Source organism: Myodes glareolus, chromosome 10, assembly GCF_982192425.1.
Source record: "Myodes glareolus chromosome 10, mMyoGla1.1, whole genome shotgun sequence".
NCBI classification, from domain to species: Eukaryota; Metazoa; Chordata; class Mammalia; order Rodentia; family Cricetidae; genus Myodes; species Myodes glareolus.
The window spans coordinates 23,234,982-23,257,876 of NC_142035.1; the positions used below are offsets into that span (position 1 = coordinate 23,234,982).

The 22,895-nt window shown below is 43.1% G+C and overlaps 1 protein-coding gene across 1 annotated transcript in view; it reads left to right on the plus strand.

The window, feature by feature from the left end:
- Nucleotides 1-2,815: 2,815 nt before the first annotated feature.
- Uqcc1 (ubiquinol-cytochrome c reductase complex assembly factor 1) overlaps nucleotides 2,816-22,895 on the plus strand; it is an 87,156-nt gene continuing 67,076 nt past the window's right edge. Inside the window, exons 1-4 of the mRNA XM_048431572.3 lie at nucleotides 2,816-2,968; nucleotides 7,288-7,392; nucleotides 19,252-19,347; nucleotides 20,529-20,636. Coding sequence (XP_048287529.1) covers nucleotides 2,945-2,968; nucleotides 7,288-7,392; nucleotides 19,252-19,347; nucleotides 20,529-20,636 — 333 coding nt within the window. The 5' untranslated portion in view covers nucleotides 2,816-2,944. The remainder of the gene's footprint in view (nucleotides 2,969-7,287; nucleotides 7,393-19,251; nucleotides 19,348-20,528; nucleotides 20,637-22,895) is intronic.

Consider the following 22,895-nt stretch of genomic DNA (forward strand, 5'->3'; position numbering starts at 1 on the left):
ACAAAAATACAGTGAGGCCAGTAAGATAGTTTAGTGCATATAAAGCATTAACTGTACAGTCCTAGCAACAGGAGTTCTGTCCCTGAAACCCACATAAAGATGGAAGGTGAGACTGGGCAGTGCCCTCTCACCTCCACACATATTCTGTGGCACACATGCCTACATATACAGGTGATAGTGATTAATAAAAATTGCAAAATAAGGTGGAGAAGGATTGAGCAAGACATCTAATGTCCACCTATGGCACACACACACACACACACACACACACACACACACACACACACATCTAAAACCTCAGCAAACTAAGAATCATTATCTCTTAACCAGGCATGGAAGTCCACGCCTTTAATCCCAGCACTTGAAAGCAGAGGCAGGTGGATCTCTGAGAGTTCTCAGCCAGTTTGATCTACAGAGTGAGTTCCACGACAGCTAGGGTTAAACAGAGAGACTTTGAGGAAAAATAATCAATATTTTTTTAATCTGATAAACATTGTATACACACACACACACACACACACACACACACACACACACACACACACAAACACACCACACTACCTGACCAACCAACCAATAGACACCATCAGTCCCCAACAATGGGCAAAGGATTTTTGAGAATAGTCATTTCTCCCCAAAAGATATGTAATTGGTCATAAGCTTATGGGAAAAATACTTCATCATTAATCATCAGGGAAGTGTAAATTGAAACCACAATGAGATATCCCATCTATGAGACTAGCTGTTATAACTGTGTTGAGAGAAGGGGAGAAGGAAACACTTGCAATACTGTAGGTAGGAAGATAAATTAGAATAGCCACTGAGGAGACAAAATGGAAGACCTCCACAAAAACTTTTATTTTCAAAGTTTTTTGAGACATTTTCTCTGTGTAGCTCTAGCTGTCCTGAAACTCACTCTGTAGACCAGGCCTCTAACTCACAGAGATCTGCCTGCCTCTGCCTCCCAAGTGCTGGGGCTAAAGGCATGTACCACCACTCCCAACTTGAATTATGTTTTTGAATACCACTTAGAATATTTTTCAACCTAAAAAACAAATGAATTAACATATATATGCTAACTTGTTACAGAGAGCCCACCAGAGATGAATGCGCAGACATAGTTTATAGGCAATTGAAAGTCTTTGTTCCAGTCGGCCAGGACTACACTCAAGTATTCGGATCCTAAGTGTGGCACCGAGCATTCAGAACATGGGGTTTTTGAAAGCATCTCCCTCTGAAGCTGCAGGGGGCTTCAGACAAGCAAGCAATTTAACAGACGCTAAGGGGTTAGCTAGAGGGGGAGGTTTGCACCAATAGGTGGGGTAGTAGAAGCTCAAAAAGGTAAAATAGGGCATCATGACCTTGGGCTCCGAGAATAGTGTTGGGTAATTTTCCAAGGGATTCTCCATCAAGGAGATCAAATTATAGTTAAACCTGAAATGGTCTCAGCAAGAATACAAGATGGATTGCGGGAAGTGGTGGCTTAGGCCTTTACTCCCAACACTTTGGAGGTAGAGGTAGGCATATCTCTGTGTGTTGGAGGCCAGTTTGGTCTACAAAGTGAGTTCCAGGACAGCCAGGGCTGTCACACAGAGAAATCCTGTCTCAAAAAACAAAAAGACCGAAAACAAGATGGAGGAACCTCTGCTTTGTATTACCCTGTCATAAACTTAATTTAGTCATTCTGCACGTAAACATTTAAAAACAACAAACTTAATAAATATACAGAATTTTGCCAGATGTGGAGGCAGTCGGGAGGCAGAGGTAGTTGGTTCTCGGTGAGTTCCTGGGTTCCAGGCCTGCCACAGCTACATAGTGAGACCTGCTCCAAAAACCAAAGCAAATTTGCGGGGCTGGGCATAGTGTCACAGCCTGTATCCTAGCCCTTGGGAGGCAGAGGCAGGAGAGGGTCAGAACTTCAAGGCCAGCCTCAGGAATGGAGAGTCTGAGGTCAGCCTGGGCTACAAGAAATTTTGTTTAAAAGAAAAAAAAAAGGATCATCCTGGATCCCATTTTATATGTCACTTACTCAGATAGGCTTTTCCTGGCTAAGTTGGCCAAGTATTATTGTTTTTACTAGCTATTTATCAGTTTTTATTTTTCTCAGGAGTTGCCTGGACACACCTACCCTTACTTTCCCCAACCAGCTCATGAGAGCCACAGTGTTACCAGGCACTGGATGGAGTCCAGTACGTATGGAACACTCAGTGGCTCTTTATTGACTGGGTGGAGAGAAAGTGCTTGAACCGCTAGCTCTTCGCCTCCCGGTCTGTTCATTTACTAATTCTGTCCCCAAGGCCCAGACAGGGTTTCTCTGAGTTTCCCCCATGTAGACCATGCTGGCCCCGAACTCAGAGATCTGCTTGCCTCTGCCTCTCGAGTGCTAGGATAAAAGGCATGGGCCACCACCGCAGGCTATTCTTTTACTAATTCTTTCCTATCAATATTCGAAGACGCTCCTATTAATTAGCCAACCACAAGCCCCAAGTCCCTCTTCTGCCAGGCATCATGTCTGGCAAGTGACAACTCCTTTCCAGGCTTTCCAGGACTGTGCTCTTAGGTTCTCAGACTTCTGGGCTTTTTTTAAACTACTGGGACACCCGAGGTCCTGTCCCCTGTAGCCCGGTCGTCTCCTGGGGGTGGAGTCAGGGAAAGAATGGCTGTCGAGGGGTTACCGTAGGGTGACTGGGATGTGAGGCCGGGGTTCAGGAGGCGGTGTGGTGGAAGAACGTGAACCTTTGTGACGCACAGCGGGGCCAGAAGACCCGCGAGGAGACGCGCGCCCTGGAACCCCGTTCAGATCCGCCGCGGGAAAACAGTGCGACATCTACGCCTGCGCTGCGGGCGCCCGACTACCTTTAGCAAGAGGGCAGCGTCCTGAAGGGGTGGTGACAACCGGGATTCCGGAAGCCCACCCTTCACCCGGAAATGATCACGGAGGAACATGGCGTTGCTGGTGCGAGTCCTTGTGAGTGCAGGAATACTTTTCTATAGACGCTCGCGCGTCTCCAGGTTGGGATTGGAGAGGGCGGGGCGGGAGAGCAGGGGAGAAGTGGGGGAGCCTGTGCCACAGCTCGGTTGCGTGGCCACCTTTCCACAGGGAAACTGAGGCAGCTTCCCACCCTTCTTTCCCTCATTTGGCCTTGGCTTCTCCGCTTTTTTTTAGAAGGTAGTGACCTCGGATCTTCATGCGATGAGGATCACTCTCTGGGAGAAGAGCGCGGGGCGCACTTACTGGAGTCGCGGGGGACTGGGGGGGGGTGTCTAGTCCATGTCTGTCACAATGTGACCTTGAGTATAAGATACTGGGGGCTCCAGGTTCACGTGAAAAATGACATATGTCTCCTTGTAGTCTGTTGGGAGCTGCGAACCCCCAGATCCTGAATTTCTTGTAAACAACTTGTTTTCCCCTCATCTGAGTGCCTACAGTTGCTCTGAGCAAGACCCTCAGGAGTTCCTGATGGCAGGGGAATGGTTTCTGGTGCCTTTGGCTGGGGCGTGGCTGTCCCTATCTAAGCTGCCCCTGGACACAAAAAAGGGGTCATTCCTGTTTCAAGGATTTTGGCATCAAGGATGACCTGTGCCTCTGTCTCTGTGAGCCATTATGTGTTTGTCTCCAGCTCCTTGCCCGGTTCATCAACTGTATGGTGGCGCATAGAGCGCAGACCGGCGTGGTGCGCCGCAGTAGTCCTTTTGCATTCTGAGTTTTTTTTTTTTTCCTTAGATTTGTTTCAGGGGCTTTAAATGAATTCTTGTATAGTTCTGTGGAATGCATAGTTATCAGAGCAAAAGCTTCAGGAGAAACGGCCCTGGAACTTTCACTGTCTAGTACAGATAATATTTGGCACAACCTAACACTTGTTGAATGAATGAATGAAGAAAAAGAAAGATTTCTAGACTCATTCTAATCTTTATGGGGAGCTCACGTCCCTCCTGAGATATGACCTTAAATCCTCTTGAGAAAGTCACTCCTGACCTCCAGAACGGTCAAGAACATGACAACGGAATTCCTAGTCACCAAGGCATGGGCCGGTTTGTAATTTTCGTCAGGTATTTGCAAAACTTGGTCAGGGCACCGTTTGATATAGCAGACACTATTCCTGCCTTTGACTATCTTTTGAATTGTTATTTTATCTATTTTTAATTCATATGTGAATAACTACATTCTCTACTTACGTTCCTTGCCGCCCTAACAAAGTGCAAAGTTGCTGCTCAGGAAATTTTGTTTGAGGTGTCTTCCTGTTGCCTAGAAGGAGTCATTTGCTGGAGTAATTCCAGATGCTAAGTAAGACAGAAGCTGAATTAAGATCTGAGGATGGGGGCTGGAGAAATGGCTCAGTGGTTAAGAGCACTGATTGCTCTTCCAGAGGACCCGGGTTCAATTCCCAGCACCCACATGGCAGCTCACAACTGTCTGAAAATCCAGTTCCAGGGGATCTGACACCTTCACACCAATGCACATAAAATAAAGATAAATAAATCGTAAAAATTAAAAAAAAAAGATCTGAGGATGGCTGAGGAAATGACAATTGGTCTATTAGAAATTTGTGTGTGTGTGTGTGTGTGTGTGTGTGTGTGTGTGTGTGTGTGTGTGTGTTGAGGGTTAAACCCAAGGTCTCATGCATGCTAGATAAGGAATTTTCTGTTGAGCCCTAAATTAGTTTTGGAGACAGATAATTTGGGGAAATAGGAAACAGAAATTTATTGGGCTGGAGACCTGAAATGTACATCTTGATTTGCCTTGGAGATTTGTGCCCAGCTCTCTTAAATTTCTTGTTCTTGGGCATAGGAATTATTACAGGCTCATTTCTTTTTTGTTAATAGCATCCACAAAACCCACCTCTCAACTGCCCTCTATTAGTTGGGCCTCTTTCTTTAATTCCTATTTATCTTTCTTGGAACAAAAATGCAAGGTTAGATAAAGAAGACCTCGTTAGAGCAGGCGGTGGTGGTGCCACCTTTAATCCCAGCACTTGGGAGGCAGAGGCAGGCACGGGTCTGGACTACAAAGCAAGTTTCAGGACAGCCAGGACTGTTACACAGGGAAATCCTGGGAAAAACAAAGCAAATGAAAACAAAACAAAAGAAAATCTCTTTAGGATTTCTTATACATTGTAACAGAGCTTGATGCTACTACGATAATTCTCCTAGGGCTAGTTCAAAGTGGAAATCTGTAGTAGCAGGTGTTTATTGCTCACAGGGTTGGGCAGGGGATTTGGACTGGGTGCTGAAGTTGGAAAGGCCTTCACAAATCCACAGAAGTGAACCTCTTCAGGATCTGGAAAGCAGCAGGGGAGTTTTGGTTCCACCGCCTGCTATAGGTGGAATCTTGAGTAAGCATCTGACTTCTCTGAGCCTCAGATTTTTTTCCTTCCTTCCTTCCTTCCTTCCTTCCTTCCTTCCTTCCTTCCTTCCTTCCTTCCTTCCTTTCTTCCTTCCTTCCTTCCTTCCTTCCTTCCGTCTATAGCTTTGGCTGTCCTGGAACTTGTTCTGTAGACCAGGCTGGCCTTGATCTTAGTGATCCTCCTGCCTCTACCTCCTGAGTACTAGGATTATATTCGTGTGCCACCACTGCCTGGTGCCTCAGATTTTCTTTCTTTTTTTTCTCTTTTCTCTTTCTCTTTCTTTCCTCTTCCTTTCTTTCTGTGCTCCTTTTTTTGGTTTTCTGAGACAGGGTTTCTCTGTGTAGGTTATCTACAACTTGCCCTTTAAACTATGTTAACCTTGACCTCAGAGGTCTGATTTACTTCTGTGTGTGACTGGGCACACGCCTGGGCACACGTGCTGCACTGGATGTGGAGGTTAGATGACAATGTGGGTGTTGTCTCCTACCTCGTGGGTCCTGGAGCTAAAACTCAGGCCACCTGGTTGTCCTTTCCCAGCGAGCCGTCTCACTGGCCCCAGATTTTTAAAATTAATAATTTTGTTAGGTTTGGTCAAGAATTAGCTAATAAAAACTATGTTTCTATGGTGATGATTTCTTCTCTTTTGAGACTGCTTCTGCTTCCTGAGTGCTGGGATTAAAGGCGTGCGCCACCAGTGCCCAGCTAATTTTAATTTTTTAAAGGATGACTCTAGACCTTACTACATTTATTTACTTACTTGTTTAATTTCATATTTGTGAGCATGCACGCCATGGTGGAGAGGTCAGAAGAGTACTCAAGGGAGTTGGCTCTGCTTCCACCAAAGCGGCTAGGGCACCGCACTCAGGAGACATGGCAGCAAGTCATAGTACCAGATCCAAATATGATATTTTTTTTAAGATTTTTTTTTTTAAATATTCCTGTGTAAGTACATGGGTGAGTACAAGCGCCAGCAGAGGCCAGAAGAGAGCATTAGATCTCCTGGAACTGGAGTTACAGGCTGTTCTGAGCCACCATGTGGGTGCTGAGAATCGACCCCCTAGAAGTGTTTGATACCCCGTGCTCTGAACCACCGAGTAGTCTCTTTAGTGCCACCCCGCCACCCCCTTACCTCCTCACCCCCAATGTGCTGTTATAATTGGTTTGAAGCTTTACTAATGGTTCTACCTCCAGATTAGAATTAGAAGGACTTCAGGGTAAACTGTTCTCTTTTGGTCTCTTAAATGTGCATGGGTTGGGGCTGGAGAGATGGCTCAGTGGTTAATAGCGCTGGCTGCTCTTCCAGAGGTTGTGAGTTCAATTCTCAGCAACCACATGGTGGCTCACAGCCATCTGTAATGAGATCTGGCTCCCTCTTCTGGCCTGTGGGCATACGTGGAGGCAGAATGTTGTATACATAGTAAGTAAATCTTTTAAAAAAAATGTGTATGTGTTCTGGAGGTAGCTACCTGGGTTCCAGTATTAATACTAAAGCTGCCATTTAATAACTTGGTGACATTGGGGAGTTGTTGATACACATACTTTTTTTTTTTTGTATGAATAGAATAGTAACAATACACTTAGCTTACGCAGTGGCACTTTGGCCATTGTGAGCTTTAAGAGATTGGTTCCTTCACCCAACCAGTCCTGTCCTTAGAGTCTAGTCATTGGCATAAAGTTCGAAAGTACTTGTTAGAAAGGACAAGACACTCGTATCTGAATCCCAGGAGGTTTAGGAGCTCTTGCTCAGACCCAAACTTGAAGGCTGAATATGTATTTCTTCTCTCCCAACCCCTTTTGAAAAAGAAGTCTCAGTATGTAGGCCTGGCTGGCCTGGAATTTCCTATGTCACTCTGACTGGCCTTAGAAGATTCTCCACCTCTGCTCCCAAATGGAGTAATTAAAGGTGTATTCCATGATTTCTGACAATGTTTTTCTTTTCTAGAGGAACCAGACTAGCATCTCCCAGTGGGTTCCAATATGCAGCCAACTGGTATCAGTATCTCCCACCCCAAGACAGTGGGACAGGACTCTCTCCAGCACTTCCCAGGTAAAGTTTGTTCTTTTGGTTGGTATGAAACCTTATTTATGTGCAAACCACACTGGTGGAAAAGCCTGTGAGACCCCTCTGGGTCTCTATGGTGTCGGTTCAAGACAGGTGTTGCTTCTAAGTACCCCAGCAGTGGAACCTAGCTTGGGATATCGTGTCACAGCCTGATGGTTGTTTTTACTGTTAGGGACCTTTTCCAGTTATTCATTGTAGAGTTATTTTATGCTACTTTTCTTTGGGTGACAAAATATTTCCTTTCCTTTCTTTCTTTTTTCTTTTCCTCTTTTTCTTTCTTTGTTTTTTAGGATTTATTTATTATGTGTGCCTGCATACCAGAAGAGTACATCAGATCTAATGACAGATGGTTGTGAGCCACCATGTGGTTGCTGGTAATTGAACTCAGGACCTCTGGAAGAGCAGGCAGTGTTCTTAACCACTGAGCCATCTCTCCAGTCCTCATATTTCTTTTTCTTTATGAACTTAAAGTCCAAGGCATGATTATTTAAGGCCTTAGTTTACCTTTGACCAGATGGTTTATTATGATGTCTTGAATCCTGGACTGTTGTATGAGACTGCCAATTAGTTCCCGGCTGCTCAGCCCCGAAATAACCATATAGAAACTATATTATTTGCAATACTGTTTGGCCAATAGCTTAAGTATATTTCTGGCTAACTCATATCTTAAATTAACCCATTTCTATTAGTTTGTATTTTACCATGAGGCTTGTGGCCTACCAACAAGGTTTTAGCTGGCAGCTCCATGGCTTCTTCACTCCACCTTCTTTCTCCCAGCATTCAGTTTAGTTTTTTTCACTTAGTTCTACTCTGCCCTATCAACAGGCCAAGGCAGTTTCTTTATTCATTAACCAGTAAAAATAACATATACAGAAGGACCTCCCACACCAGTTCCCCTATTCTGTTTAAATAAAAAAGAAGGTTTTTACTTTAGCATAGTAAAATTACATATAACAAAACAGGTATCAAGCAAGAATTACAGTTGCAATATTTATATCTACTTTATGTTTTATCATAACTAAGGAAAACTATAACTATCTATTTTTCAACTCCATCAAAGACTCCAGAAGGAAATAATATTACCTAAGTAAACAGGAAGTGCATTGTAAGCAACTTCTATAACTCTAGAATTGACAGAGACATCTCGCTGCCTGGATAGTCACCCAAAGTTCTTCTATACTGTTGGGGCAGCCATCTTCAACCTACAGGGCTATAGTATCTAGCAGACTTTTCCATGAAGCAGGAAATTTGAAGATCTGTTCTTCATTGTAATGCTAAAGTACATCAGTTGCTTTCTTCTGTGTCTTGCAGAATGTCTTGACAGACTCTTTTGTGTAACAGGAACCCCGAAGAATCGTCTCACCCTTAGGCAAGTTCAGTAGTCATGTCTCTGTGGGTCCTGCATTTCCAGTTCATACAGCATAACATCAAGCAGTCCAGGCAAGAGCAGTTTCTTGCCCAAATGGCTAACAAGCTCTATAAGTAGCCTCTTCGATGCCCATCATCCTGTTGAAGTAATTGGTGCTGCCAGGAGCAGATGTATCTCATGTCATGAAAAGTCCTAAGTTTTTAAAACATTTTAAATGCCACATTCTGAAGGTCTCTGAATGATTTGAAGAATACCTATCTAACTGAAATATATCTCTATCTAGAAACCCTAACTATCATGACTAGAAAGTTGACTATTATAGATGATTATCTATTAACTTATATTTCTTTTTTTAATTAATTAATAATTTTTTACTAAAAGAGAAGTGGTCCACTGCTGAGCAACTTGCCTTATCAGTTTCAAAGCAGTCACCTCCGATGTCAGTTCCTATACGGATTGATCCGAAGTCTGTCTGTGAGACACCTAGTAGCAATTTCATGAATGAATACATGAGCTATTTTAGAACTCCAGTTGTAAAGAATGACTTTTCACCTGCCTGCCCATTATCAACACCTCAGCCAGCTTTCCTGCCTCCAGCAGCAGCAGCAGTACCAACAGCAGCAAGGACTCAGTACTCCTCTTCAAAACTTACAGATTTCAGGATCCTCAACCATAAATGAATGCATTTCTTTACCTTTCTAACTCCAGTTGAATAGTCACATTCTCTTTGATCTTCTAATGTTATCTCAAATGCCTGGTCTATCTAGTTTAGAATCACAATCACTTCAATGTATTTCTCTAGTTTTGTGAACATTAGACTATGTTAATCAAGGAGTACAGTATACCTTCAAGCAGAGTTCATTTTCAGCAAACTGGGAACCACCACAAAAAGAGAACCAACTCTGTCTCCACTTAACTTATATTTCTTAATTATACATTGCATTTTAATTTATATGTAATATAATTTTAATGTATTTATATTTAATTATACATGCATAATTTAAAAATTGTACATAATTTTTAAATGAACTGTACAAACAGAATACCTTAATCAAGAGCAGAAATGTACATATAACAAAATTGACCTTAAATTTGTATCAATAAACCAAGATCTATACCAATGTAAATCTCTATAGCATATCCCCCTTTAAATATAAATCAACGTTTATAAACAGTATTTGGGAATTTGGGTGTAGTTCTCTCCAAACTGCTTTCAGCTTTTTGTTGGGTGAAGTATTTTTGGTAGGTGTTCACGGCAACCTTTGTGTGTGTGGGGGTCCTTGGTCCATCAAACCACATTAGTCTAGAATTAATCCACAAGTTCTCATATTCTGGGGAAACAAAAGCAGAACCTCTTTTCCAAAGCAACAAATCCTTAGACCCAAATTTTGAAGTCAAGATACCTTTATGTTGATTTATCTTTAGCAGCCCATACAATGAAGTGTCTCTTTGTACTTAGTTCCTTCACAGTCAAATAATTCAAAGAAAACACGGTAATATACATAATCCAGACTCTATGTGTATTCCATCTTTATGTGGCTTGATTTTAGTCTATTACCTTTTAATATTTATTTTATTATCTTTACTCCTTTAATCTTTGACTGTCTGTACTGTCTCTTTAAAGACTTTGTTTTATTTTTTAAAAAAACATTTACTTCTTTTTATAACTCTTTATACTCTTTTTCTTCTCTCTCCCAAGCCTACATACATTTTTTTTAAAAATACACTGTGTCTCACTTAGAGGTCTTTTATGTCTGAATCTGTCCTTATTGCATGTCTGTAATACTTTTCTGACCATGACAGCTTCTTAAAATGCTAAGAGCTTCTTAAAAACCTAAACGAGGGCATTGCTAGGGCAAACATGGCCCTGCCTGCTTGCTCCGCCCAGTCCAACATGGCGGAAGTCCGTTCACTGCCTCTGAGTCGGCTGGGTGGGAGCCGTCCTCACCACCTCAACTCTGGGAAGCAGTGTGCAGCATATAAACCCTTTTTATCTGAGTAAAAGCTAAATCTGCCTTGTAGCGCAATGCACGGCCTGGAAGTATCTCTGTGTATGGCGGTGGGAATCTGCCATGCTGTCCTGCCTGTGCACTCCTAGTAGACCTGATCCTGCTGCCTGCCCAGGTGAGAAGCACTGAGCTGCAGGCATGTTCTCAGCTACTTTCCTCCTAACCCCAAGCGGGCATACAATCACCTGGGCCTACAAACCCCATTCAAGTGTTCTCTTGTCGAACCTCCCAAAAGAGTCAGAGCCATTTGTGCTGGCACACCAGGAAGTTGCTGTTTTGAAACTGCACAGTTTTTGCTGCTACCGCTGAGTCATGAAACTTTTCTCTTAAAACAATTGTGCCTCTGTTTGCTAGAAGCCCACCTGAGAAAATGCTTAATTTTTTTTTTGTGTTTGTGTGTGTCTAGAATTCCTTTTTATGCTTTCTCAGGTTTTACGTGGATTTAGTTGACCGCGTTGACGGCTCTTTAAAGGATTTTAGTTTCTTAATTCTTTTTAAGTCATATAACAATTTTTGTTAGTTTGTTTTTTGAGATAGGGTTTCTGTGTAGCCCTGGTTGTCCTGGACCTCTCTCTAGACCAGGCTGCCCTTGAACTCAGAGATCCGCCTGCCTCTTCCTCCTAAGTGCTAGGATTAAAGGCATGTGCCACCACTGCCCTACTTAATTACATAAAATTTTAGTGATAAAGAAAGTAAAAATTACCTGTGACTTCAAATCTGAAAATGTCAGTGTTTTCATCTCTGCTGGTTCCCTTCCAGTCTTTATGGAAATGTGTGCATATTAATTTTTCCCATAAGTGCTCTGCCAGGGCTGGGGTATAGCTCAGTTCTTTGTTGTTTGCATGCATGAGAGACTGGGTTCAGTCTTTAGCACTGGGAAAAAAAAAAAGAAATAGTACCTTAACAAATATAAAATATACATAGAATTATATCTGGCACCTTTTCATTTACTGGAACAGAGGCTATTCATGTTTAGATAGTCTATTTTTATTTTTATTATTGAAATTGTAAATAAATCTTAAGTTATTTCCTTTTTTAGTATTATAGGCTCTAATTTTCTAATTTTCTTAGCATTTTCCCCTTCTCTGTATAGTCCCGGCTGTCCCAGATCTAGCTCTGTAGACCTGGCTGGCCTTGACCAAGCTCCTCTTGCCTCCCAGAACCGGGATCGAGGGAGTGCACCACCACACCCAGCGGACTTTTTCCTTATTTTTAATAGGGAGTTTGATCATCCTAATCATCGAATATGAGTACAATCATCTCACTTCACTTAGCTTAAGATCTTCTTTGTCCATTCATATTGTAGCATGTGACAAGACTTCTTGTGAGGGCTGGCCTAATTTCCATTGCACAGTATCCCGTACTTATTTATTTATTTATTTATTTATTTTATGGTTTATTATTTAACTTTATTTTATGTGCATTGGTGTGAAGGTGTCAGATCCCCTGCAACTGGATCTTCAGACAGTTGTGAGCTGCCATGTGGGTGCTAAGAATTGAACCCGGGTCCTCTGGAAGAGCAGTTAGTGCTCTTAACCACTGAGCCATCTCTCTAGCCCCTATCCCGTACTTTTTTATCCACCCGATTCAGTGGACATTCAGCCTGCTTCCATCTCTTGTTTGTTGTGAATAACGTCACAGTAGACACTGGTGTGCGAAGATCTCTCCGAGACCCGACTTTTGGATATGTGTCCAAATTGGACTGTTAGATGATATGATCCTCTTGATGGTTCTTGACTAATAATTATTGCAGTGGTATTGTCTGTGTTGATTTCCTCTTTCTGTCTTACATTTAGTGACTGAGGATTTATTTATTGAAACAGGATCTTACTTTATAGGCCAGGCTAACCTTCAACTCAGAGCTCCCCCTGCCTCTGCCTCTGCCTCTGCAGTGCCGGGATTAGTGCGTGTGACGCCACACCCAGTCTGTAACTGCTATTTTTATTGCCATATAAGCTCATACTGCTTGAGTACATTTAATCTTCACTATAAAGCAAAAATTAAAAAAAAATTCCCTAACCTACCTTCCCCAAGTTGCAGCCTCTCCCTTGATTTTAGTCTCCTCGTCTATGAGGTGCAGACCTTGGACTAGGAGACCTCTGCAATGGCTTCCAGCCCCGGTGTTGTTCTAAATTTCTCCTTAATTCTGCAGTTGCCTTTTCTCCAAGCTAAACAAGTTCAGTTCATTTTAACCTTTCCTCCAGGACCTGTTATTCCTCCCTTTGATCAGTCTGTGGTTCTCTTTTGGACCTCCTCCAGGTTGTCCTTCTCTTTGAACAAAGTTGAAGAATAAAAAGTCTACCTAGTTTTTATTGAGTACTGATTCCATGCCCAGAATGGTGTTGAGCGCTGGGGCAGAGAATAAAAGGAGTGTAAGTGGGCTGTGCCCTGGTGGAGCTTACAGTTTTGCTGACTGGTGAGACACATGTGCCCTCAGCATTTAAGAACTATTTGAGGCTGTCTCTCCCACCCCTCTTCCCCATCATGGCAGCCTCTTCACTTTCAAGACCTTTTGGTGGTGGTTGTTTTAACTATTTACTTACATATTATTTGTTGACTCCTGTGTCCCAGACTGGTCTTAAATTACCACCTAGGTGAGGATGACCTTGAACTGCTGCTGCTTTGCCTGCTTCCACCTTGGCTGAGTGCCGGCATCAGGCCTACACCACTACACCAGCCTTGTGTAGTGCTGAGGATGGAGTCCAGGGCTCCGTGCATGCTAGCCCCGAATCTCTAGCCCTCAAGCTTTTTGGAAATGAAAAATAAGTGTGAAATTGATTTTCAGATTCCATTTATGTAATTATGTGTGAGTGCAGGGTACATGCACGGTAGCACTCATGGGGAAGTCAAAAAACAGCTCTCAGGAGTTTACTCTTGCCACTTGTAGGACCTGAATTGAATCTAGGTTGTCAGGCTTGTGTGCAGGGGCCTCTGCTCACTGAGCCTTCCTGTTGTGTGAAATCTTACACTCTATTCACTCATTCATTCGTTCATTTGTGTAGATATGTACACATGTGTGTATGTAGGATTTTTGAGACAAGGTTTTACTCTAGCTCTGGTTGGTTGTCCTGAATCTCACCACTTAGACAAGGCTGACCTTGAACTCACAGAGATCCTCCTGTCTCTGCTTCCCAAGATCAAAGGTGTGCACCACTACACCCAACTTCAACATCTTACTTTTTTTTTTTTTTTTTTAGCGTGGGCCTATGTTTGAAAGTTTGTGGCTGTCGTCATCTGAAACAGACCTCTGCATTTATATTATATATTATGCTTGTAGTTTGCACATTTCTTTTGCATATATGGTTTGGTTTTGGTGCTGAAATGTTTGTGAGAGAGCTTTGGCCCCTCTCTGTATGAGCTCTGTCACTGCGCCCGGCTCCTCAGCTGCTTCTCCCGTCTCTGCCCTGCCCTCTTCTATAAGGGGTTTTCTGTTTCTGATTTCTGTTGTTTATTCTGCCTATTCCAAATCTTAATGAATTTTGTATGTTCATACTGGGATATAAGAGAAATGGAAGAGCCGGGCAGTGGTGGCGCATGCCTTTAATCCCAGCACTCAGGAGGCAGAGGCAGGTGGATCTCTGTGAGTTCGAGGCCTGGTCTTAAAAAAAAAAAAAAAAAAAAACTACAGTGAAACCCTGCCTCGAAAAATCAAAAGAGAGAGAGAGAGAGAGAGAGAGAGAGAGAGAGAGAGAGAGAGAAAATGGAAGAATAGACACAAATCATGAGTGTACAGATGATATTACAGTGTAACTATACCCAGCATCCAGGTCAAGGGTAGAACAAGAGGGTGTAAGTCAGCTGGTAGAGTAACTAACATTCATGACCTCTGTGCGCAGTTCACAGTGGCACATAAGCCAGGTGTGGTGTCACATGCGAGTAGTCCTAGCAGCCTAGCGCTTGGGACGTGGAAGCAGGAGGATCGGAAGGTTATCTTCAGCTACATAGTGCACCTGAGGCCAGCCTGGGCTACATGAGACTGTCTTACAGTAAAACAAAGCACATTACCAAGATTGCAGAAGTCTTGCTGTATAGTGGTGGCGCACGCCTTTAATCCCAGCACTCTGGAGGCAAAAAGGCAGGAGGATCTCTTTGAGTTCAAGGCCTGCCTGGTCTACAAAGCCAGTTCTAGGACAGTTAGGACTGTCACACAGAGAAACAGAAACAAAACAAACAAAAAGATTGCAAACGTCTCTTTTGATTCCTTTTCGCCACCACCCACACCAAGGTTAACAAAGCTTTACCTTGTGTCCTGTAGATTCTTTTGCCCTTAAACACCCGCTCTGCAGTCTCTTGTGCTCGTCGGCTGTCATTCAGCCTTGTTTGAGAGATTTAATAAGTCTGTTCTTTGTAGTGATGGCTGGCTAATTCTCATCTAGTATTTACTTTTTTGGTCCTGGGGCTTGAGTGCACAGTATTTCGTTACATGGCCATGCCTTGATTCGTAAGCTCTTGTGCTGGTGGTGGTTTGGGGTGTGTCTCCTTGGGGCCTGACCTGACGCTGCACCTGTGAGCGCGTGCATACACTTGTGTTGAGGCAAGGATGTAGAATTCCTGAGCCTTGCTTGCTGGGCATCAATCTTAACTAGATACGACCAAATACATTTCCCAGTGGCGCTTGCTGTTTGTCCTCTCATGAGCTGTGTGTCAGTGTTCTGGGCGCCCTCCATCCTTCCTGACACTGGGGTGTTTTACTTCTGGTGAGTGACATTTTCATTGTGGTTCTTGGTTCTGTTTTTTATGTTAAATTCCGTTTTGTTTTCTTTGTAAGATTATGAGCTCCCAGAGGACCCAGACTTACTTCTATCCCCGAACTTGTATGAGGGCTGGCTTATCTCGAGCATTTAATGGAGCTTGGATAAATGAAGCCGTGTGTCTGTGGTATCTCTGTGGTCAAAGATGATGGGGGTGGGTAATTAAAACATTGTGCAGATGGGGGATTTGTTTTGTCAACAACTATTTACATGTCTCCCACGTGCCACGGGCTGATGAGAGGTGCAGTTCTTACCATCTTGTGTCTTTTTGACTGTGGTGATGAGAAATAAGCAAATACTTAAGTGAATATTTAATTGCACGTATAATGAGTACCATGGCGGAGGTGACTCGGCTACTGTTTGGAGAGAATAATGGGATGTGAAGGAGTGTTTTTGATAAGGTAGTTAGGGGTGTTGCTCAGTTGGTGCTTGCCCATCATGTACCAAGTCCTGCATTGGATCCCAGCACCTCAGGAAGTTGGGCACTGTCCTTTCAGCTCCTGGGAGGTGGAGACTGGAGGAAGCAAGATTTTCCTCAGCTCCAGAGTGGTGCAGGGTTCGCCTAGACCACCTGAGACCCTGCCTCAAAACAAAACAAAACAAAAGGAAACGAGCCAAGAAAACAAAAACCAAAAGAAGAGAGAGAAGGTCTCTTTGACAAAATAATACTTGAGCTATTTTGGGCAGTTTTGTTTGTTGCTGTCTCTTCAGTTTGAAAAGATGAAAAATCAAGGTGTTCAAAGGCCCTTTTGAAAGAAGCAAAGGCAAGGAGGGTGGCCTGCAAGGTACATGTGTGTTTATGGATGAGCAGAGGAGTGGGAAGGCTGGGTGTTACCCTGGTACTTCGCAGCTGAGTGAAGTACGGTAGAGGGAATCTGTCAGCTGTGGAGTCTGGGCACAGAGAAAGGTGTCTGAGCTAACACCAGCAGAGAAGCCCAGCACACTCGCTCAGGCTACGCGCGGCATTCTTGGAGCAGTTTAAGTGCTTTGTGTTCTAGATGGGCCATTACACTGATGTATGTGATGTCATGGGAGGTGTCCTGTGTTTAGTCTGTATTTCACAAAGCCTGCTTGGTACTTGAGAATCAAAGCATAAGTGTCCCGGGACTGCCGAGGAGTTCTGACTAATCGTTTAATGTCCTTGTTTGGAAAGAAATACGGACAGTACCATTCCACAATGAGGAACTATTTTTCCTTTATTGAGATGAAACAGTAAAGTCATTGTTAATCTCATCTATCCCTCCCCTTTTTGGAATAAACCAGAATTAAAGGACTAACTCTCTGTGCCCACGTCCACCACCCCCCCCCCTTTTTTTTTTTTTTGCGACTGTTCTGGGTAGAACTCACTCTGTAGACCAGGCTGGCCTCAAACTCAGAGATCCACCTGCTGTTGTCCTCTCGGTGCTGGGATTAAGTTAAAGTCATGTGCCTCCATGCCCAGCTCCTACCCCTCCCTTTTAGTTAATTTAAGACAATTAAAAAATTACTGGGAATTTATGCACTGAATTCCCAAACTTACCCATAATTCATTCTTCCTTTCCCTCCTTACCCACCCTCTTTTCTGGTATAGGAGATCAGACCAAGGTCTTGCCCATGTTAGGCAAAGTGTTCTACTGTTGAGTTACATCCCTAATCTGCTACCCACAATTCCAATTTAACCAAATAATCCTTCATTTCTGTTTGTTACATCCTAGATTTACCCAAATCATTCATGTTCTGTTTGTAATTTTACCTATGTTTTTAAAATTAAATTTTTTAAAAAAATTGTGTTTTTCATGTTAATCGCTAGTATAAATTATGGACTTTGGGTGGATAACAAAATCCAAAATAGGGTCATTCTAATAAAGTACTGCTCTGTGTGTGTGTGTGTGTGTGTGTGTGTGTGTGTGTGTGGGGATGCTGATGTGGCAGAGGCTGTGTGTGGAAAAGGAGGACAATGTGTATGGGAACCCTGTGCTTTCTGCTTATTAAAAATAACACTGTACCCAGGTGTAGTGAGTGACCTGTGTCTCTAATCCCAGTACTTGGGAGGCGGACGGAGAGGTAGGCAGATTTCACTTAGTTCAAGGCCAGGACAACCAGAGTGCGTAGTGAGACCCTGTCTCATCAACAGCAAAATACTGTATGTAATCTCAGCACTTGGAAAGTAGAGGCAGGAAGAGGCCAGTCTCAGCTACATGGTGAATTAGAAGCTAGTATGGTTTGCATGAGACCCACCCTAAAAATAAATAATTTAAAAGAAGTAAGGCAAAATATCAGTGGGGTGTCGTAGCACAGGCTGGACAACACTGCAGGACCCCAAGTCTTCAAAAAAAAAAAAAAAAACAGATTCTGAAAATTTAATTCAGAGGCAGAATGGTTGCCGTACAATTACAAGGCTCTGGCTTCAATCCTTAATTATTTGATTTTGCAAGTGATTATACCTTAACTTACTGTCCCTCGCTGGATATTTCTGTCTTCATTCTTGTAGTGGTTACGTATCGCTTCTCCTGAGAAGTTTATTTCCCAGACTATATTCTTGATTATAGCAACACTAGCCAAATAGTTGTAGGTAGATTCAGGAGGAAATTTGGGATGCACTTAGCATAGCCCTGGTCTAGGTCATAATTGACTGTTGTAGTGCCACGCAGTTGTTGAAGGCAGTGTGACCTGGTGGCGACTGTGATCCGTTTATTTATTAAGTACCTGTCTTGTGAGATGCGCTTCCCACGCTTTCTCCATTCAGGCCTCACTGTATCCGAAGTGCAGCAAGTTATCAATGGCCACTGAGCTTTTGGGTGTATTGTCTGCTTGTGTGCCTGTGTGAGCATGTTGGAGTTATAGACAGTTGTGAGCTTCCATGTGGGTGCTGGGAATTGAACCCGGGTCCTCTGGAAGAGCAGCCATCCCTCCAACCCCAAGTTTTCTGTTGTTGTTGTCATGTTTTGTTTTGTTTTGTTTTTGGCTTTTTTTGAGACAGGGTTTCTCTGTGTAGCCCTGGCTGTCCTGAAACTCACAGTGTAGACCAGGTTGGCCTCAATTTGGCAGAGATCTACCTGCCTCTGCCTCTCATGTGCTGGGATTAAAGGCATGTGCCACCATGGCCTGGTTGCCCCAAGGTTTTTTTTAATTTGTTTTTTTTTTTTTTTTTAAGACAGTCTCTTGATGTAGCCCTGGCTATCCTGGAATTCATTCTGTAGACCAGGCTAGCCTCAAACTCATAGAGATTTGCCTGCCAGCCGTAACAAGTTTTAAACTTTAAATTGACACTCCCTCCTCCACACATTGTGGTGTCAGAATTTACATGGAAACTTACTGCAGCTCTCTCTCCTATTACATTTTTATTTCTCTGAGTTGACTCAGATTCAGATGATATTTCTAGGGCTGAATCCTTTTATTTCTTCAAGAATTAATGAATTTGGGGGTCTTATTTTGTTTGGGATTGTCTCTCGCTATCTTTCAGACTGGTACTGAACTCATAGCAGTTCTCCTGCCTCAGCCTTCCAGAGATTGCACGTGTGAGCCATTACATCCAGCTTCATGTATTTAATAGATATTTGTTGAGCACCTGCCGTGTACCAGACACCATTCTGACGACTGGTCTTGGGTCCTCTCGGTGACCCTTCACCAGTAGCTGGGCAGGCAAAGTTGGGTCAAACCAGCCAGAGCAGCTCCCGTTGGGCTAACTTTGATAAGTAATGCTCGGTGTCACTACATCTGTCTGTTCCTCCTCCAGAGGCCGCAGATGAGCCCGTCTCGAGTCTGGGTAGAACCAGAACCAACTGTTGGGATGGGCACACAACAGAGTCGGAAATACCACATCACAAGTAAGGTGAGTGTGTGCTCTGCTGTAGCCTGGCTTACGTGAGCGTGGAGTGAGTGTGTGCTCTGCTGTAGCCTGGCTTACATGAGTGTGGAGTGAGTGTGTGCTCTGCTGTAGCCTGGCTTACGTGAGTGTGGAGTGAGTGTGTCCCCTGCTGTAGCCTGGCTTACGTGAGTGTGGAGTGAGTGTGTGCTCTGCTGTAGCCTGGCTTACGTGACTGTGGAAGGTGAGGTTCAGGGTTTGAAGGGATTTTCTCGCGTTTACAGAGGGTGGTAAGTGACAAGCTAATTGACTTGAAGCCTTGCTTGTGAGCTCGTATCCTGTTTCTTCCACTGTAGGCTCTTGTCTAGAAATTAAAAATTGTTTTAGAGAAAAACAATTTTTATGGACCTTGTACAAGTTTCAGACAGTCATAAACCGGGCAAGGATTTCTTATTGGATGAAATAGCTACCTTTCCTTATTGAGCGCTGGAGCAGGTTTTTCTGGGTTTTTTTTCCTCTCCTTCCTCCCTTCTCTCTCCTTTCTCCCCCCTTCTCTTCTTTCTTTCCTTGTCCCCTCCGCTCATTCTCTTCCCCCCACCCCTTGCCCGTTCCCTTCTATTTTACCTGCCTGTCTGTCTGTGTACCATGTGTGAGCCTGGTGCTCTCAGAGGACAGACGGCATCAGATCCCCTAGAGCTAGAGTTACAGACATTTGTTAGCTTCAGTGGGGGTGCTTGGGATTGACCACTTCCTCTGGAAGAGCAGCCAATGTTGCCTCTGAGTCATCTCGCTCTTTCTCATGTCTCCTTTACTCTAATGCCTCTAGTCCAACCTTTTCTAGTCACGGGACCGCAGGTACATGGCTACTGAGATGGGTATGTCCTGCTTTATAATTTGGAAGATGTCTCTTAGATACCTGTGTATCAAGGTGAGGGCTCTGAGTCTGGCTCAGTGAGGGAGCACTTGCCTAGCTTGTGTGAATCCCTGGGTTTGATCTCCAGCACTGTACTAAAACAGAACAGGATACTCAAAGCAAGCAAGCAAAGTCCCCTTAATCATTAAAAAGAAATCAAGAGATCAGGCAGAAAAAAAATCAAAGTAAAAAGAAATATAAGCCATAAAAATGTCCTTAGAATGAATAAATAACAGTATTCTGTTTAGAAAATTTCTTGTAACTAATTTTGACTTTTTTCTCTTTGGTTAAGTAGCTTCCTACTACCCAAGATTTCCCGAAGCCTGTTGAGGAGAAGGTTGGTCCCTTCACGAAGATAATAGAAGCCATGGGATTCACTGGACCTTTGAAATACAGTAAATGGGTAAAGACTTTTATGTTCCTTTGGGTCTATGTCCTTCCTGTGGCTCACAGATTTATTTTAAAGCTTCTGCTTTGAGAAATTCACACATTCTTTTGAGAATTTCTTCAGAATGCATTCATCCCTCTACCCTCTAGTCAGATTTATGTGTAGGTAAGACCAAATACTCCTTCAGCCCAATTCCTTGGAAGTGTCTGCAGTTGTTGTCAGGGCAATGAAGCGGAAGTTTTCAGGCCCTTGCTTTATAGCATGGGAACATCATCTAGATGAGTTTAAGGGCAATCTGATGGGGCGCATTCTAAGACAGGTGGATGCCTCTGCCCCACAACATGTTGGAATTGCAGGAGTGCAGCACTGCCTGGCTACTGTTGCTTTCTAAAGTTAGTTCATTTTCTCAGCAATTTTTGTGACAGCAAGCACAGGTTTCTGTCTGCAAGCTTTTGTACACAAATTCTGAGAAGTTCCCATGATTGCCTACTTTGTTGATAAGGGCTTTCCAGTACACGAAGAGGCTACTGCTAAGTGACCCTGCAGTCTCCTGACTCTTCAAGGAAATAGTTATTTTGGTTAAAGTTTTTTGGTTTTTTTTTTAATGTGTGTAAAATTCTTGACAATTGATGACTTGTTGATATATTTGATTACAGACCTTTTCTCCCTGTCTTAAATTTTAGTTTTTTTTTCTTTTGAGACATGACATCATCCTGTAGCCCAGGCCGTCCTAGCACCCATAGCGGTCCTCTGCCTCATCTCCCCAGTTGTTGGGATTATAGGTGTAAACTATCCTGCCTAGATGTTCCTCCAGATATTTTTTTTATTGTTTTGTTTTATTTTTTCCTGGCAGCGTTTCTCTTTGTAGTCATGGCGGTCTTGGAACTAGCTCTTTAGACTAGGCTGTTCTCAAACTCAGAGATCTGCCTGCCTCTGCCTCCCAAGTGCTGGAGTTAAAGGTGCGCGCTACCACCTCTGGCCCATTTATAATTTTTAAAATTACGTTTATTTGTACATGCATGTGTATGTGTTCGTGTGTGTGTGTATGTGTGTGTGTGCGTGTGTGCATGAGCATGTGTGTATATATACAGCCACATGTGTGCCCTGGAGAATTATGGAGGTTCATAAGACAGTCCTCTCCTTCCACCGTGTGGATCCTGGGCATTGAATTTAGATCATAAAGCTTGGTGGTAAGCGCCTTTATTCTCTGAGCCATCTTGTTGGCCCCCTCCCCTCTATTTAAAAAGAAGTTGTGATTATGACATTTGTAATATAAAAAAATATGTGTTGTTTGAAAGTAGAAATAAAGTCAGTAGTGGTGGCACATGCCTTTAATCTAAATGGATCTCTGTGAGTTCTAGACAAGAATGGCCTCAAACTCAGAGATCTGTCTCCCTCTGCCTCCCCAAGGGCTGGGAATAAAGGCGTGTGCTGCCTGTCCGCTCACCCCCGAAAGAAACAATGAAGAGTGAAATGGAAGCAGGAGAAATAGAGGAGAAAAGGAGCTGTTTTATTCATCTCTTCGTGATTGGGTTCCGCTTGGTTGCTTCTATATGCTTTGTCTAGTCTTCTGTTTTTCTTCTGTTTTTAAATGATTCCAGAGGGCAAATTGGCCACCATTTGAAGGATTATGAGACCAGTGGGAGAATTCTTACTTTTAGAGCTGAGTTAACCTCTGATTTTTCTTGGTTCTCTTTGTTACCTTAACTAAATGCTTGCATTAAAAAACTCTTTTATGGTCTGGCAGTTTTTATGCCTCTATTTTAAAATTTGTCACATGAAAATATCCCATACCAGTATGACATTCTGGTATGATTTTGGTGGGAAAGTGTAGTTAGGACCTTCCATTTTAGAAGGCTTATTATAGGTAAGCCCTTTTTAACACTCACTGTTAACTTAGAAGTCTGTGGCCAGATATTTGCGTTAGCTTACACCGGCAAAATGCCGTGTTTGTATTTTCACATGTATTTGGTTAGAGAACAAAATGTTTACCTGTCTACTTGTGCTTATGACCTGCCTTTTCTGTATTTTTCTTGAATGTTTTCATATGTAGATTCCTACAGAATCATATTTAGGTTTTATCGCTGCTAGGATTTAGCTTGGGGTCTTTCTCACGCTAGTCAATCACAGAACAGTGTTCCTAGCATATATTTAAGATGTTAAACGTAGCTTTTCCTTACTTATCTGAGCATTCTGAAATAACATTTTTTTCTTTGTTTTGTTTTGTTTGAAGCAGGGTCTTTCTGTGTAGCCCTGACTGGCCTGGAACTTGCT